Raw genomic sequence first — 16,124 nt, 5'->3', positions numbered from 1 at the left:
TTAAATGGGAAAATATTTATTTCCTGTCAATGTAATTTACAAAGAAATACAAAAAATAAGAAGTTTGTACAGAAAAAAAGTATATATCACACCCATGAAAATATAATACAGGAATTTAGAGTTATAATAATAATTTGTTTAAATTAGAGCTATTAAATAAGGACAGGAAAATATAATCTTCTGCTTACAATATAAGACCTTTCCAGAAACTTCAGGATGCCATTTAATTTCACATTTCCAGAAACAAATCTTTGAATTGTTTATATTCCATTTTTGTGATGGACCATTTTGATACCTTCTTGTCAGTCCCACCTTCCAAAGATATTTACATTAGGAATGTGGAAGGGAAAAAAAAATCAGTCAACCAGATCTTACAAAGGAACTGATACTCGTACATGAACATCGAAGAGAGAATCCTTTTAGCTATATGTATTTTAAAATGATCCAACCATTTTTCACCAGAAAGGTGAAAATTTTTGTATGTGGTCTAAACTGTTCAACCACAGATGAAGTATATGTTCTGCCTGCTTAGAAACTGACAGCTACTGATGCCAGCTCTTACCACTTACAGCAGCTTGGAAAATATCAGCTGTTTTAAAATTTAAGTATATAATATATAATTAGTTACCCCATCCGGGTCTTTTACATACATCTGGCAACAACATAATTTTCTACCATCAGTAAGGCCAATTTTTACACAAGAAATACTTAGGGCCAACCAAATCTCTCCCAGGCAACTGGCAAAGAGCCAGCTACAATTGCAGCCACTCCACTTCGCTGAGGCATACAAAAGGAGTGTAGAGGGGACTAGTGGTTTTAGCTATCCACATAGGCACATGCATTCTACACCCTCATAAGGGGCAGCTGAGCAGTCATGCTTCCTCTCTGCATCCTCCAGTCCAGAGCATACTGTACTGGCCACAGAACAAAATTGCAGCTATGCCACAATTTAGCCCTAAGATGGTTTTCATCTAAGAAGAGCCTTAGTGAATTACAGTACAGTGATGCTATAATTAGAAGTCTTCAAAATGCAATTTTTAAAGGAATCCATACTCAGGTGGCAATTGTTAAATAGGTATCACAGAGGTGTTTCTCTGTTCTACTGGCCTCTAATTAGAATGTGCATGACTGGGGTTAAGAGGAGGGATGTTTGCCTTGTTTTCATCATCCTGCTCAGTAAGTGTCAGAAAATATGAAACTGTGTGAATTTTTTCTCCCACTTTGGACGTTTGTTTCTGTTTTGGGAGAAGGCTAAGTCCTAAGATGATTGGTGGTGGATGTAGCATCAGAACCTAAAAAGACTAAGGTCCTGATTCAGTAAAGCAAATAAACACATTCTTAAGTTTCAGCTTGACTGGTTTAGGGCCTTTGTTAACAACTGGGCTGTGACTAGGTATGGGGTGGGAAATAACTAAATATACTGTATTTATTGTTAATTATATGATCAAGGTTTGATTAGACCAAGCCTTGTTAAACTGTTCATATTGTAAGGGGGTGGGGGTGGACATAAACAAGCCTTTCCCACAATACTTGTACCTTGGCCACAGGGAGGGCAATAGGAGTCTAATGCTGTTGCTGCCGCTAGGCTCCCACAGGCAATGCTAGACCCCTTTGGGGTCATGTGGCCTTTGTGGGAGTGGCTCATGCTGTACTCTTTCAAAAGGTGGTGCACAGGTTGGAGACTTTGTGGCAGTGGGATGTTCACTGTGCATCAAAGGGATAATTTAGCTCTTTAATTGTGGTTGGCGATATTAATACAATATTAGGAAAAGAGAGACTGCGGCTAATGGACAATTCAGTCATGGATTCAGCTGGGCAACTCTGGAACTTATCCGTCACTTGATCAGGGATGTTAGAGTTAGTACGGTATAATCCTAACTCCTCAATCTGGGCATTTTGCTATCTCCAAAGATTCTATGTTGGGACCTACTTGTATATACAAGAGGATAGAGTTTCCTTGTTTATGCCAGGGGGTCATACTCCACTGCATGTTGGGTCCCCTCAGATGCAGGGTGGCTCGTTGTGTTGAGTGAGCATTGGAGCAACGATATAGATAGCTCACGCTCTGTGCTAGGCAGGCTGGGTTTACAGGTGCAGTGCTATTGTTGTATTGTAAGTATTAAAGTAAATTGAAGTGATAGGATTTCTTTAAAAATGTTCTTCCTATTAAAGCTGCAACCACTTAACTAACTCCAAAGTTGAGAGATGTGGAAATAATAGGCCTCACCCAGAGTGTTAATATTGCTACATTGTTAGGAAAGATTCTTAATCCCAGTTTCTTAGATGTATAATCACACATCTGAGCATTTTAAAGCAGGGACTAATATATGAACAGTTAACATTTACAACAAACATCTGATGCTTAGAACTACATTCACTCTCTGTTACAGCAGGTTGACGGTTTGGGTCTGACTCTGCAAATTCTTATGCTCTGCAGTGGGATATAATTTCTCCAGGAGTAAGGGTGCAGAGTCAGTTTCCCCTTTACTAAAACATGGCTTTAAAGTACATATAGTTAATTCAGCATATAGTATAAGTGCAAGTATTGTGTTATGAACAGGCAAGTGAGCGTACACAGTCAAACATTGCTTTAGATATTCAGCTATTTGGATGGACAGTGGTAGCAATTTGTTTTGCTTTTCAATCTATTTTGGATTTGACTCCATTAGCACTTTTATAAAAAAATCAAACGCACTCCCATGCTACTAACCTAAGCAAATTAAACCTATATTTTAAGGTACAATTTGTTTGTACCAAAATGTACAGCCTTTTCTAGCAATACTCAGTTAACAAAAATAGGCCAAATACATACAAATCAGATACTCTTTACCTCTGGCTTTTCCCTTCCGTCTTACCATTTTGTATTCAATCCTCTGTTTCAGTCACTTTGCTCCTTCTTGGACAGTACAGAATATGTCCATGCACATATGGCACATCATGGGGAAATCATGTGGCTTATTTCTATCTTCTTTCTAATCAAAAAATCCTCAAGCAAGAGACAGCTTCTTAAAGGGCACATCTTCCTCTCATAAAGGTCAATGACAAATCTACCATTGACTTCAGTGGAAACAAGATTTGTCCCAGAATTATTTACTAACAGATACTATATGTAGGGCTACTGATTAGCTATATATATATATATATATATATATATATATATATATAAAGTATTACAAAATACAGATATATGTATGGAAAGGATGCTAAAAGCCTTATATCTTAGATATGAGCAGTTGTTTAATATATTTTGTTCAAAGTAAAAAATGAGATCTTTTATACCTACATCCCCATTATTCAGTCTCTACAAAAGAATTTAAATAATCATGTATCTGATTTTGGTTTCATGTGTTCAAGGAAGCAAACATACTAATGATTTCAATCAGCTTTCCAATTCCTCCTCTTTTCCTCCTACATTGTGTACATCACAGCAACACTGGTTCATGGTTTAATTTGTTTTCTAGATAGGTGGCTGTCAAACAACTAGATACATCCTGATTTTTTTTCATAGCAAATTAGTTGTTATATTTTTGGCTATCATGGGCCAAAATTCAGTATAATGTAAACAGGAGCCATTCCACTGAAACCACAAAAGTAGTAAATTACTATTAAAATTAGAGTCAATGGAACAAAGTTCAACCACTTACATCATTTGGCCCCTTGATACAAAGGGCAAGGGTCTGTAAAACGTACATTGTAGAGTACCTTAACTCTGAAGAGACCTGTTGATTTCAATGAGACTCCTCAGAGTTAGGTACTACTTAGGGTGAGTAAGGGTCGTAAAGTCTAGCCCAATGAAAACTAGAAGAAAATGAAAATAGTTAAAGCTTTGTGTACGTTTTTATAATATTATTTTAAGGACTACAATACAGTGTGCTACCTAGTAATTAACTCTAAATTGTTTTGGGAAACAAGCTGTATGAAAGACAAGAGGTTCAAAATAAGGGCCCTATCCTGTGAGCTGCTGACTAACGCTGTGTCTACACTGCCATGCCAAAATATGACTGCAGTTCATGTAGACATAACCACACTAGTTTTAATCTAGCTAACTCAGGTATCAGAGCCGTGACCCTGCGTAATTACTCATGTAGTTAACCCATGCTGAAGCTCACGTAGAAAGCTAGCTCAGATATGACTACACAAGTTATAGTCATGCTCCATGACTGCAGTGTAGATGTGCCCAGTGAGTTGAGGATTTATTGCCCCTCACAGGATTGGGCCCAAATGTTATAGTTGATTCTCTAATGCCAATCTTTAAAAGCAAATTTTACAGAACACTAACATTTTATGCCTTTGAAAGGACAAAGCAAAAAGCAGCCCAAAATTAGGGGGGAAGAACCCTCCGCTAAACAATGGGCCCAGACTTGCTCTCAGTGATGTCAATGGAAGTTTTGTTACTGACCTCAAAGGGAGTTGAACTGCTTGAATAAAGAGTGCAGGATCCCAAACATGCAATACATGATTGGACAAATCTGCTCACCTTATTTTCATGAGCAATCCCATGGATTTAATTATAAGAAAAGTGAGGAGGATTTCCACCCTCCCCATTTAGTTACATGTTTAAAATGGTAAGAGGTAAACAGATTTTCTGTGCCTGGCCATAAACATTTACTATACAAAATGATTAAGATAACATACACACACTCTGGAATATTCTGGCTTGTGTAACTTCATTTATTCCTTTACAAACTGAATGCTTAGAGGATGGAAAGAGGTTTGATAAGGGCTGTTTGGAGGCACACTGACTGCAGTTCTGTTCCCTGATATTCAAATTTACACCCAGCTCTATATATTTAAGGTACTGATTCTTATAAGCACACTGATTGAAAAGACAGTATCATCTACAGCAAACATGTTCTCCCCACAACTGATATCTGGAAAACACATAGCAAAGTGTTCCCCACCTTCACGTTAACACTTGGGGTATGTCTTCACTGCAAAGTTAACTCGGATGATGCCCGCCCAGGTCTGAGCCGCCAGGTTAGCCTAGCTCAGGTGCGAGCAGCCGCCCTCAAAAGCCAGGCCTGAGTTACTGGGTACATCTACACTGCAGTGAGGTAGTGAGTCTCAGAGCCCATGTCAACTGACTTGGGCTTGTGGGGCTCAGGATATGAGGCTAAAAATAGCAGTATAGACATTCCAGCTGGGGCTGGAGCCTGGGTTCCGAGACCCAGTGAGAGTGGGAGGGCCATAGGGCCAGGCTGCAGCTTGAGTGGGAGCATCTATGCTGTGTGTACACTGTTATTTTTAGCCCCGTAGCACAAGTCTGAGTCAGCTGACCAGGTCTCTGATATTCACTGTCGTGGGGGGTTTTCTCCAGTGTAGACATACCCTCTGTTTCCTCACTGGTGCTGCACTCACCTGTGTGTGTCACTGGGATGGCCGTGGCATATCCCATGTGTGCTGCAGTAAGCTGAGCTGCTTTATGATTCTTACCCAGTGAATTGCGGGAGAACTTGTCTGTCCTGCGCATGGAGGGGAATTGTGGGAAGGCATTAATAGACTACCAGCCCTCGGGTGGGGATTCAGCCTGAGTCCTCATTGCAAAATGGGTGGGTTACTAGCCTCAGTGAAAGCAGCACTTGGCCTTGAGCCTACTGCCCCTGACAAGCCAGCTAGCCTGGGCTGACGGCACCACTCGACTCAGGTGAGAGGTTTTCGTGTGTAGATAGGAAGGGGATTGGGGCAACACCCAGGTAAGAGCCCGAGTTAATTCTGCAGTGAAGATACACTCTTTAATGCTAACCTATGTGCCGTTGTTGCATGTTATCCCAATCACAGAAAGAGTATGTGGACCTGTTCTCGAAGACTACTGATGATGCATTTTTTTGCCACATTTTATTATTTTTTTCCAGGTGATTGCTACAGGCAGGGGTGGTGTTGAGAGATTTAACTGCACAATAGAAATGCAGAAAGCAAACTAAGATGATGGCATGAAAGGTGTATCTGAGAACACCGAGTTGACAGAATCAGAGTCAGATTTTGCTCGGGTCGTTTTCAGGATGCTCTCTGCTATGACAGTTTCTTTGGGAAACAGTCTCACTTTCCCATTCTGCCCCTGTTTTGGCTCGTTCACAGGCTCAAGGAACACCACTCTCTTACCACTGCTGGATTTCTTCTCATCAGCTGGAGGATCCTGAGATGGAGTGGAGTTTAGGATGGATGAATGGGCACTGCTTTGGGGCAGCTTCCTTTTTCTTCTTCTTGTCTTACACTGACAAGGACATGGGGTCAGATAGAGATAAAGCAATACCAAAATAATACTGGCTACACAGGCAGCAAGGGTGGTGAAAGCAGTGTTAAATGCTTCATGAGCATGGGATCTGTTCACTGTGAAATTGCTTACATTAATTCTAACCTCTATGGTTTCATTTAACAGTCTTCTTTTATTTATTGCAATGCATGAATACAGCCCAGAATCCTCCAGCTGGGGATCTATTATCTCTAAACTCCCATTGTGAAACACCTTAAAATTGTCAGTGTCCTTATCTGGCTCCAGTAATCTATTGTCTGGGCTAACCCAGATGAAATATGTGCCTGCATCACTAATTTTGCTGTCACAGTGTACAATCAGCCTTTCTCCAACTTGGGCCTCATGAATAAACCCAAAGGCATGGAATGACACATTGATGGTGCTTTCGGAGCAATTCAGAAAGTTGTCGTGCAATAAAGGCAGTTTATTGGAACCTTTGGGATCAGATCGTAATACACAGGCATACTCATTTTTGAAATCCACGACTGAGTTGAAGTGTCTGTGATACCAATAAATTAGCATGGCGTATAGAGTACAGTCACAGTAAAATGGGTTACCATGAAGATAAATTCCACTGAGTCGTTTGGCCGGCACTAAACTTATACGTTGAATGGGTACGGACTGGATGTGGTTATAGGAAATGTCTAATAATACAAGTTCTGTAAGCTTGTGTTTTCCAATATACAAGTCCAGTGGGAAGTGTGACAGTGAGTTACAACATAAGTACAGCTTCTGCAATTTGTATAATCCTCCAAAGGCAGCAGAATCAATCTGTGTTATCTGATTGTTGTAAAGCAAGAGAACTTCCAGTACTCTCAGCTCTTGAAATAAAGGGCTTCCCAATGTCTTCAGGTTGTTGGATGACAAGTCTAGATACTTTAAATTTGGAGTTGTGGAAAAGCTTCCAGTGATAATACTGCTAATACTGTTATGATTGATTATTAAAGTGTTCAGTTTGTCAAAAAGCACTGGGACCCATTCAGGTTCCAAAAATGCAATTCTGTTATAACTCAGATCCAGTCTTTTTATGAATTTGAAGAGAGTTCCTGGCACCCTAGAGAGGTTCTTATTGGTGCAGCTTACAATGTCACTAGCACAGATGCAGGCTGTAGGACACAACCCGGAGGCATTGCCACATACACTTATTGTAAAGACCGAAAGGAATAGCAGTCCTTTGCAGTTCAGTTTAAGAACACCAAGTCGAGTAGAAATTGTCTGGCAGCTTAAAGACATTATGGCTATCTCTTAGCAGTCTCCCAGTTCTCCTTGCCACAGATTATATATGTAGTTAGCCTTGTACTAATCACTGTTAAAAGAGGAATATAGAAGTACAGAATGTTAACACATAATGTTCACACCCCATTTGGTTTCCTATGCAGACCACCTGAACAAATGCAGCATTTTTAGTGACTGAATCCCTTCCATTTCACGTTTAGTTTTCAAATCCATTATTTTCTAGGCCATGATTTGTCAACTTTTTTTTGGCATCTGTTAGATTTTGAACCCACCTGCAAATTCTCATATTACAGACCTATCATTTTTCGCTCCCTCTTCAAAAAGTACAACCTGTTCTCAGCCTCCTAGCTCAGTACATGCAACTTCTGACAGCTCAGAGAGAATATTGTAAGAAATGGCAAGGCAAGTATGCAATTTCTGAAGTATTTCACTGTCATCCATGTTCCCAGTCCTGGTCCAGAGATGCAGTTTCTGATGCAAGAAAAAGAAATGGCTTGCTCCACACCAGTACTCGTCTCTTCTCTAGTGGGGAGCAGTTTTTGATGGGTGTGTCTTCCCAATCAGGAAATGTTACCCACTTCCAAACCAATAATTTTCTAATCACTATTTAGCTTTAAACATCAAGAGAACTTCATCTGTTGTTGTTTTAATAAGTTACTCCATACAGTGCAGGGAGCAACACTTGTAGTTAAGATTGCCCAATACTTTCCATTATAAGCACCTGTTTTCAGTTTGCCACACTAACCGTTCAGGCTGAAATGTTCAATGTGAGGTATCTGCCTCAGGTTGCTTTTTTTTTTTTTTTTGGTAAGTTTCAGCTAAAATGGTTCTGCTTTTTCTCAGAATTTGGTTAGGGGAAAAATAAGATGTTTTGCTCATGTTAAAAAAACCTGACTACTATTTTATTACTATTTTATTGAGACGTTCTAGCACCTCCATGCTAGAGAAAGTAGCAGCAGGGAAAGGACAGGGGTAGGAGCTATGAAGGAGGGAATGGAGGGGTGGTGAGGGAGAGACTTTGGAGGACAGAGGCAGAGGGTCTGCAACTACCAGAGCACAATCCACTACAGAACTTGGAACTGAACCCATTATTCGCAAGTCTCAACATTCTTTTGCTGTCTGGCAAATTGCTGTGAAACTGTGTCTGTGTTCTTCCTCCGTTCCCCTGTGTGGTGTCCTCTGTTTCCCCATGGCAGGTAAACACAGAAGATAACAACCTTCTATTGCTACCGTTACTGTTTTAGCTCAAGTGGTAGAGATCTCTGCTGTGTATCTGAAGATCCTAGCCCTGCTGGTGCCCATATGGGGAAGGGGAGGAGTGTCAGTATTTCTACAGGATAAAAATTTGTTTCTATTTTAAAGTTTGTAAAACCTTAGAAAATTACACCCCAAAAAACTATGTTAAAAGAACATTAAGGTTGCAAAGTCAAGCCTTTAAAAGCTGGGAAGTGCCAGAAGTAACACTGGCTGTGCAATCTTAATTTATCCACTTTGTGCATATGCATTATGATAGTGCTTAATTACATGATCACATACCACTTTTTTTTTTTCACAAGACCTCTACCTCATTCATTACACGAGATGGAGTGAGTGAATCAGGGTTGTGCTGGGAAGGAGGCTATTGCCTCCAAGAGCCCTGCCTCCTCCGTTTCAGAAGTTGGCAGGTGTGCAGTGAATGAGGCATGAGACGGCAGGAAAAGAAAGAATGGCCTCATTGTTAAGGCAGTTAAATGTTGTCCTGGAAAATTAGATTCTATTCTTGTCTCTGCCACAGAGTACCTATGATGTCAGGCAAGTTATGTAAACCAAAATGTGTACAGGTGGCCACTGTGTGTTCCTCATTTTCTGGATACCAAGGTGGGGTCGGATTTGCAGGAGTGCTGAGCACTGCTCTAGACATATAAACTACTACCGAATACTGAGTAGTCTGAAAAACCAGGCCTCAGTTTTCTCAAATTGGACACCCAAGATCAGTGGACACTTCTGACACTCCCTCAGTCACCTATATGTAAAATGGAGATGATAAATACAACCCGCACCTCAGAGGGGCGTTGTGAAGATAAATTCACCAGTCTTTGTAAAAAACTGTGATACCATAACCAGAGCACCATACAAAAGGCCATAAGGAAATAAATGATTTTGTATTCAGTATAGGGTTTGGATGGTTGTGGAGTAAATAATGCATGAGGCCACACATTGAAAGATGAGGATAAAAAGAAATATTCAGCAGCTTCTCATTAAGTGAGCACCATCCATAATGTGCATCATAGGAGTCAGGAATGCTGTAGAAAAATAGTATGTGATCATGTAATTAAAGACCATAATGCTGCAATGGATTGCATTTCCTAACTTTTGAGTGGTTGGTTTTGCAACCTTTGCAGTCTTAACTCTCTCCTAACATAGTGGGTTTTTTAGTGTGATACCATTGGAGAATACCACTTTTAAAAAGAATTCCCATCTGGAATACAACTGAGATATTCTAAATTGGATGCAATTTATTCTGTTTAGGAAGGGTGAACAATAAGATACATAGGCTTCTATGTATGCTTCCATCCCTATCCACCGCTATTTCACCAGACAATTTTAATTTCAGCGCTAAAATATTTTGTAAGGGATATTGCTACATGGGAAATATTATTCGCTAATATTTGTCATTGACCATAGAATATTTTGGTAATGTACACATAACTGCTTCACAATAAAGTTTAGGAATGTAATTTAGTAGAAAACATTTAACAAGATATTTTTTATGGTAAAAATGAAGGATGCATGTGGACTTGCATTAGAGAATAACCAAAATGTTGTGTTAAAAGTGTCTTGTGTTTATATTTTGAGTTTATTTATTTAAAATTATAGTATTTATAGAGATAAGGTGGCTGTGTCATGATGAAATACACATTTCTGTATACTTGATAGGAATTATGGGCCAGATCCTCAGGTGGCACGAACAGCCCCTTTGATTTCAGTGGAGCTATTTACAGACGTTGGGGATCTGGCTCGGTCTTAGATTTTTGGTCTGGTTTTTAGATGTAAGGGGTGCTCAGCACCTCTGAAGATCAGGCCATGTATGTCATCAGTGTAAGATTTAAGATGTCCTTAACTAGTTAATTGCATGAACCTTGACACCACTTTATCTCCTCATATGAATGTCTCCATGCCTTCTTCTCTGCTTCCTCCCAGCCTAGAAAAAAATCTCTCAAATTACGCACACCACCTCTCTTGGCTCACTCAAGTCCTCCTTAAAAACTCACTTTTGCCACTGAGAGGTGAATTATTTAAAATTAAACGTAAGTGTCTGTTCACTAAAAAGCGTGCACAAAATGAGCTGCCACATATCATCTCAAACTTCTCCTCACCTCATCTCTGTTCTCTCTCCTTTAAACATGATTGTCTAGACAAATAAGTAGGCAGCTGGCAAGCTATGGCTGCTGCTTTAAATGTTGGCCAGAATTGTTGGATAGTCTCCATATACTCCCCATCTGTTTGCTGCATTCACCTGTTGTCTCTTGTTTTATACTTTGACTGTAATCTCTTCCGGGCAGGCGCTGTCTTTGTTATGTATTTGTACAGTGCCCCATACAGTAGGGCTTAGATCTATGACTGGGGTCCCAAAGTGCTAACCACAGTATAAATAATAATCATAAATCCTAGATTGAAAAATCTAGGCAGGGGGATTGTGTCTACCTAGCTGTTGTGTGAAGAGCTGAGTGCATCTTTGGGCATGGTACAAACAATAATATTGCTCTTTCCCTTGCTTGTAAGTGCTTGTGTTTTGTCAGTGAAGGGATGAGGAACCATGTTAGAACTTCGTAATTTTAACTGGTCAGGAAACCAAGTTTTCTAACTGTTTTTTTTCCCTTTGTTTTTTTAAACTGGTATAAGTAAATGGAGATTCAGGATAAAATTTTCAAAAGCACACAAGGAACTTAGGAGGCAAGTCCTATTTTTCAAAATCAATTTTAAAATCAGTAGGCTGTAAAGTCATTTGGGTCCTTTTGAAGATTTGTATTATCTAGTCTTTTAAATATTAAAATTGATTATAAGCTCTTTGGGGCAGGTACTGCATCTTCCTATGTATTTGTACAGCACCTAGCACAATGGGGCTCTAATTATGACTGGAACATTTAGCATTACTATAATTCTAAATAATTACACACACAAAAATTACATGCAAGGACCATTATTATGGTTGCAGAGTTAAACACTCAAAAGTTAGAAAATGCCAGAATTCAAGTTGCCTGTGCCAGTCCCAGTCTTTCCTCCCCTCCTGCTCCCAGTTCTATTCTTCTTGCCCACCATTCCCAGTTCCATCCCCTTGCCCCCAGTCTCCTTGCCCACCACATCCTAGTTCCACCCCTCCTGGCTCCTCACCCTATCTGTCTCTCTCTCCCACTCCACCCCTGGCCTCCAATCATCCCTGTCCCCCACCCATGTTCCCTTTCCTTACTGGCTCCCAGTCCCTCTCCCTTGGCATCTCATCTGTGTCTGTGACTCCCAACCTAATCCCACCTGTCAGGACCGTTTCTAGGCACCAGCAAAGCAAGCACGTGTTTGGGGCAGCACAATTCCAGGGGCGGCATTCCGGCCACCCTTTTTTTTTTTTTGCTTGGGCAGTTGCGCTCTTGGCGCTTGGGGCGGCAAATTTTTTTTTGTGGCAGCCAAAAACCTAGAGCTGGCCCTGTCACCTGTACCAGTATTTAAGTATTATCGTATCTGAAATGAAATGCTGCTGGGAAGGCTAAAGTATTAACATTAGGATCTTCCTTGTATTCCTTTTTGGATTAAATTTAACAAGCCTTTTCTCACAGACAAGATATAATGATTTGTTTATTGAAAATAGACCAGTATTATTTTAAAATAAGCCTACTTATATAACGTACAAATATTCTTTTAAAATCCTAACTGCATAGTGTTAGAGCCATATATTAGGAATAGTCCATTTAGATGAACAAAAATATTTAAGACCCAGTTTTTGCAAAGGTTCCACATTGGTCCTCTTGAGGAATCAAGCCCCAAATGTTTTGACTAATCTTAGAAAATTGATCATTCTGTATGGAGGGCTCCAGCCCTGTGTAATGTCACATACACTTTCATTCATGGGGGATACTGGTCATGGGGAAACTTCTGGGGTTTCTGCCAGGAGCCTCATAGCTCCCTTTTCTCCAGTTCCATGCTTCTGTTCTGCCTTTGATGGAGCACTGCAGGTAACTTTTGTTCGTTTCTTTCTTTCACACTGATTATGTTAGGATTTTTTTTTTTTAAACAAGACTGTTTTGGAATGTTAACCTTTTGGGGTGGGAAAGACACTAACTGACTCAGATCTCCAGTGAGCAGCTGCACTCAGCAGCTCCGATAGAGCAGAGCTGGATTATCCAGGCATCGTGTACACCTGTGCAAGTGACATGATGGGGCAATGAGGGGAGACTGGTACTGAACTATAGAATGGCTGATTCCTACTGGTCTACATGCTTGAACTGGATTGAACTGCACTTGCAGGACCCATTGGGGTGGTAAAAATAGCTTTACATCACCTTTTCATCAAGCTGATCCTGGGCTCAGTTTGGTGACCGGTTCGGCTCCTAGTGCAGCCTCAAGCCAGCGCCTAGCTGCAATGACCCTCAAGATGTGGTGGCAGAGAGTCAGCTGTAGCAAGAGTGACACTAAGCAGACTTAAGCTTTGTCTTCACAGCTTAAAAAAAAAAAAAAAAAAAAGGCTTAGGTAACTAACATGGCTGAGCGATCCCACTGTGTGACAATGGAGACAATGCACTTTAGTTCTACCTGAAGGTAGCTGGCAAGGTGAGCACTATTTTACCTCACAGCAAAACTAAAGTGCCTTGTCGCCACTGTGTTTTACTGAGGGATAGCTCACATGCACTAGTTACTCCATGGTACAAATGCCGTTTTAGTGAAGACAAGGCTTTAGTGTGGCTGAAGATCTGGCCCATCAAGACAGCCACCTCATAGACCTCATTGGAGTTAGACTAGGGATGAATTTGGCCCAACAGTCTTACGCAGAGTGCCGCCTCATGCATAGCAACAGATCACAAAGGGACTAAGTAAAGCCATCTTTTCTCCATTTGTATGCATACTGCTTGCAGTGTCATTTAAGACTGAGAGTTTCCCCAAGACATGCTTTTTCTACTAAAGATAGCTCATGTACGCCAAATGAGCTAACTGCCTAAGAGATGGGTGAACAAAAGGGTGGGGTTGCGAGAGCCTGGATTGGGTTAGATACAGAAACACCATCAGTATCATGTATAGGAAATCAATCTCTGCAGCTCTTCTCAGTTTACATGGGTGCAAAAAATGCTGATGCCCAAGGCTGCCTGTAGTACAGACCCTGCTTCTATGGCCTTAATTGCCAAGCAGATCATCAGATTAATGGAAACATGCCTTTTCTTATGGTAAAACTGCAGCCCACTGGTAGTGGTGTCAGATTTCGGTCAGTCTCCAAGCAGTGACATTTTCTGTAAAATATAGCCCAGTTTAGGATTCGCAGTGTCTGCACAGGCTTTTCTGATCATTTAAACTGAACTTTAGGGAAAATGTTCATTATTATTCAAACATCTGTTTTTAACAAGCCTTTTTTTAAACTGCAGAGCTCTTTTATGTGGTGTCTCTTTAACATCCTCCTACAGCTAAACTTTACTATGTAACCAAGCCCTAAAGGTGCTCTGGGAAAGGGGCAGTATCAGGACTGGGAGGGGTGATTTGAACTGACAGGATCTCCTGCTCTGTAACAGGCTCAGCTCACAATATGAAAAATGCATAGATTACTGATTCTCAAAATAGCATTGTTTAATTTCCTTGTTAGCTGTCACTTCTGTTACTTAAAGGTCAAAGCATAGTTAAATATTTATTTTAGGAGGTTTTTTAAATCATTTACTGTGGAGGGGTTTAGGAGGAAAATGGTTACCCCCATGCACATACTCAAAGTTTTACAATTAACATCTCTTATGAAACTAACAGATTCCCCATGGCATATAAAGAGGTGGTGGCTTTAAACCTCACTGAAGAGTGAGGCGTGATTACCACAGTTTAGATTTAGGAAGATCCTTCATGTTGAACTTTTCCACTCCCGGGGGGGGGGGGGACCCCCTCTTTCTCCTCCTCTATCTTTTGCTCTCCTTTAGGGAATACTATTTATTTTTCTCACTGTGCAGTGATGCTTAAATCTACCACAGTCTAAGGACTCTCCCCTCCTTTCCCTTCATCTCTACCTTATTTTGTAACCCCTCTCTTCCCGGAGGGGTAATGGGGAAACCAAACTGTTGATGGTCCCCCTGTAGCGCCGGTACCCACTTTGCCCTCCATGCGTGTTCTCTGCTCCTTCCCCTATTTTTGCTCCTCTTCTCCATCCCCCTCGCCTCATTTTTGCGTCTCTGCCCCTTCCTCTCCCATTCTTTTTTCCCCTTTCTCTCTCATCCCCCCCCCCCATTGTTGCTTCTCTGCCCCCCTTCGTTCATAGCCGTGGCTTTGCCCGGGGCAAGGATTCTGCTGGCAGGGAAGGGCAGCGCCTTCCTTGTTATCGGGCGGGCTCATGGCTCTGGGGCGGGCTCCTGTAGAGGGCGCGAACCCAGGCGCTGCTCCGGGGCTGCCTGCTAACTCCAGCCCTGCCCAGCAGGAGCAATGCACCCGGATCCACCCGGGTTGCCGTCGCCTTCATGCCTCTGCCCGCAGAAGCCGCCCGGTGCCGGGGCACGGCCAGGGCCCGAAAGTTCCCATTTACCCCGCCACAAAGGGCATCTGGAGAGGACCGCCAGAGGCTGCCCTGGGCAGGGCACGAGTCGGATTACCTGGGGGTCCCGGCAGCCGCCTGGGAAGGAGCAGCAGCCGCTCGTTCATCGCAGGGGGCAGGGCGGAGCCGGCGGCCTGGGGAGCGCTGGCCCTTGCCCCGCGGCGGCGTCCAGCCCTGCGTGCTCCTTGCCCCGAGCCTGCTCCAACTTTGCGGGCGGCCGGAGCCGGAACGGGAGCCGGGCGCTGTGGTCGCTCGGCGAGCCCCTCTTCGCTTCGCCGCGGGCGCCCGCCTTCATCTGCACCGCAGGGACGAACAAATGCGGAGCCAGCCGCCGCCTCCGCCCCCCCGGCAGCGGGATTGGTTAGAGCAGCGGGGGGAGGGGGAGAGGGGGCTGCTCCACCGCGGGGGGAGGTCGGCGAGAGGGGCGCGGGGTGCCGGCGGGAGCCACGAGGCTGTGGCTGAAGTGGCAGCGAGGAGTTTCGCGCTGCCGCGGTGATGGGGTTTTTATTCTCCTTTCCCCGCCTCCCTCATCCCGGAGCCGATCCGGTGCCCGATCCCACTGCAGTCAGTAGCACAGCTGCGAATCGGGCCCTTGGTTTCCACTGGAGGAGCGGGAGCTCCTCCTCCTTTGAGCAGCGAGCGGGGCTGTGGTATAGCGGGGCGGGGGCAGGCATCAGGGGACCGGTGTAGCCGGAGCTCGCGGCAGAGATTTCACAGGGCAGAGCCGGGGACGTTTCCAGTCCGGAGCGAAGTTGCACGTGAACAGGGGAAGGCGGCTGGGGGCGGAGTGGGGCGTGGGGTGGCTCCTGGGCACGTGGGCTCGGAACAGGAGTGCTGAGACTAGCGCCCCCGTTAAGGGGTGTCGGGGACGGGAGTGAACGGGGCAGTTTAAACGCG

General features: G+C 42.9%; 1 protein-coding gene across 2 annotated transcripts; it reads right to left on the bottom strand.

Moving 5' to 3' along the window:
* AMIGO2 (adhesion molecule with Ig like domain 2) lies at positions 1–15,868 on the bottom strand. 2 transcript variants are annotated; one of them, XM_048835971.2, is made up of 3 exons: positions 15,286–15,868; positions 13,018–13,175; positions 1–7,556 (listed from the first exon to the last, which is right to left on the bottom strand). In XM_048835971.2, the coding sequence occupies exon 3, from the start codon at positions 7,481–7,483 to the stop codon at positions 5,918–5,920; it is 1,566 nt and encodes a 521-aa protein (XP_048691928.1). In that variant the 5' UTR covers positions 7,484–7,556; positions 13,018–13,175; positions 15,286–15,868; the 3' UTR covers positions 1–5,917. The 2 variants fall into 2 exon arrangements, with proteins under 2 accessions (XP_048691928.1, XP_048691926.1); XM_048835969.2 differs by lacking the exon at positions 13,018–13,175 and having other exon boundaries at positions 15,286–15,867.
* Between the last annotated feature and the right edge of the window lie 256 nt (positions 15,869–16,124).

The sequence above is a fragment of the Caretta caretta genome, chromosome 1 (assembly GCF_965140235.1).
Source record: "Caretta caretta isolate rCarCar2 chromosome 1, rCarCar1.hap1, whole genome shotgun sequence".
NCBI classification, from domain to species: domain Eukaryota; kingdom Metazoa; phylum Chordata; order Testudines; family Cheloniidae; genus Caretta; species Caretta caretta.
This window is presented reverse-complemented; position numbering and strand designations above follow the sequence as displayed.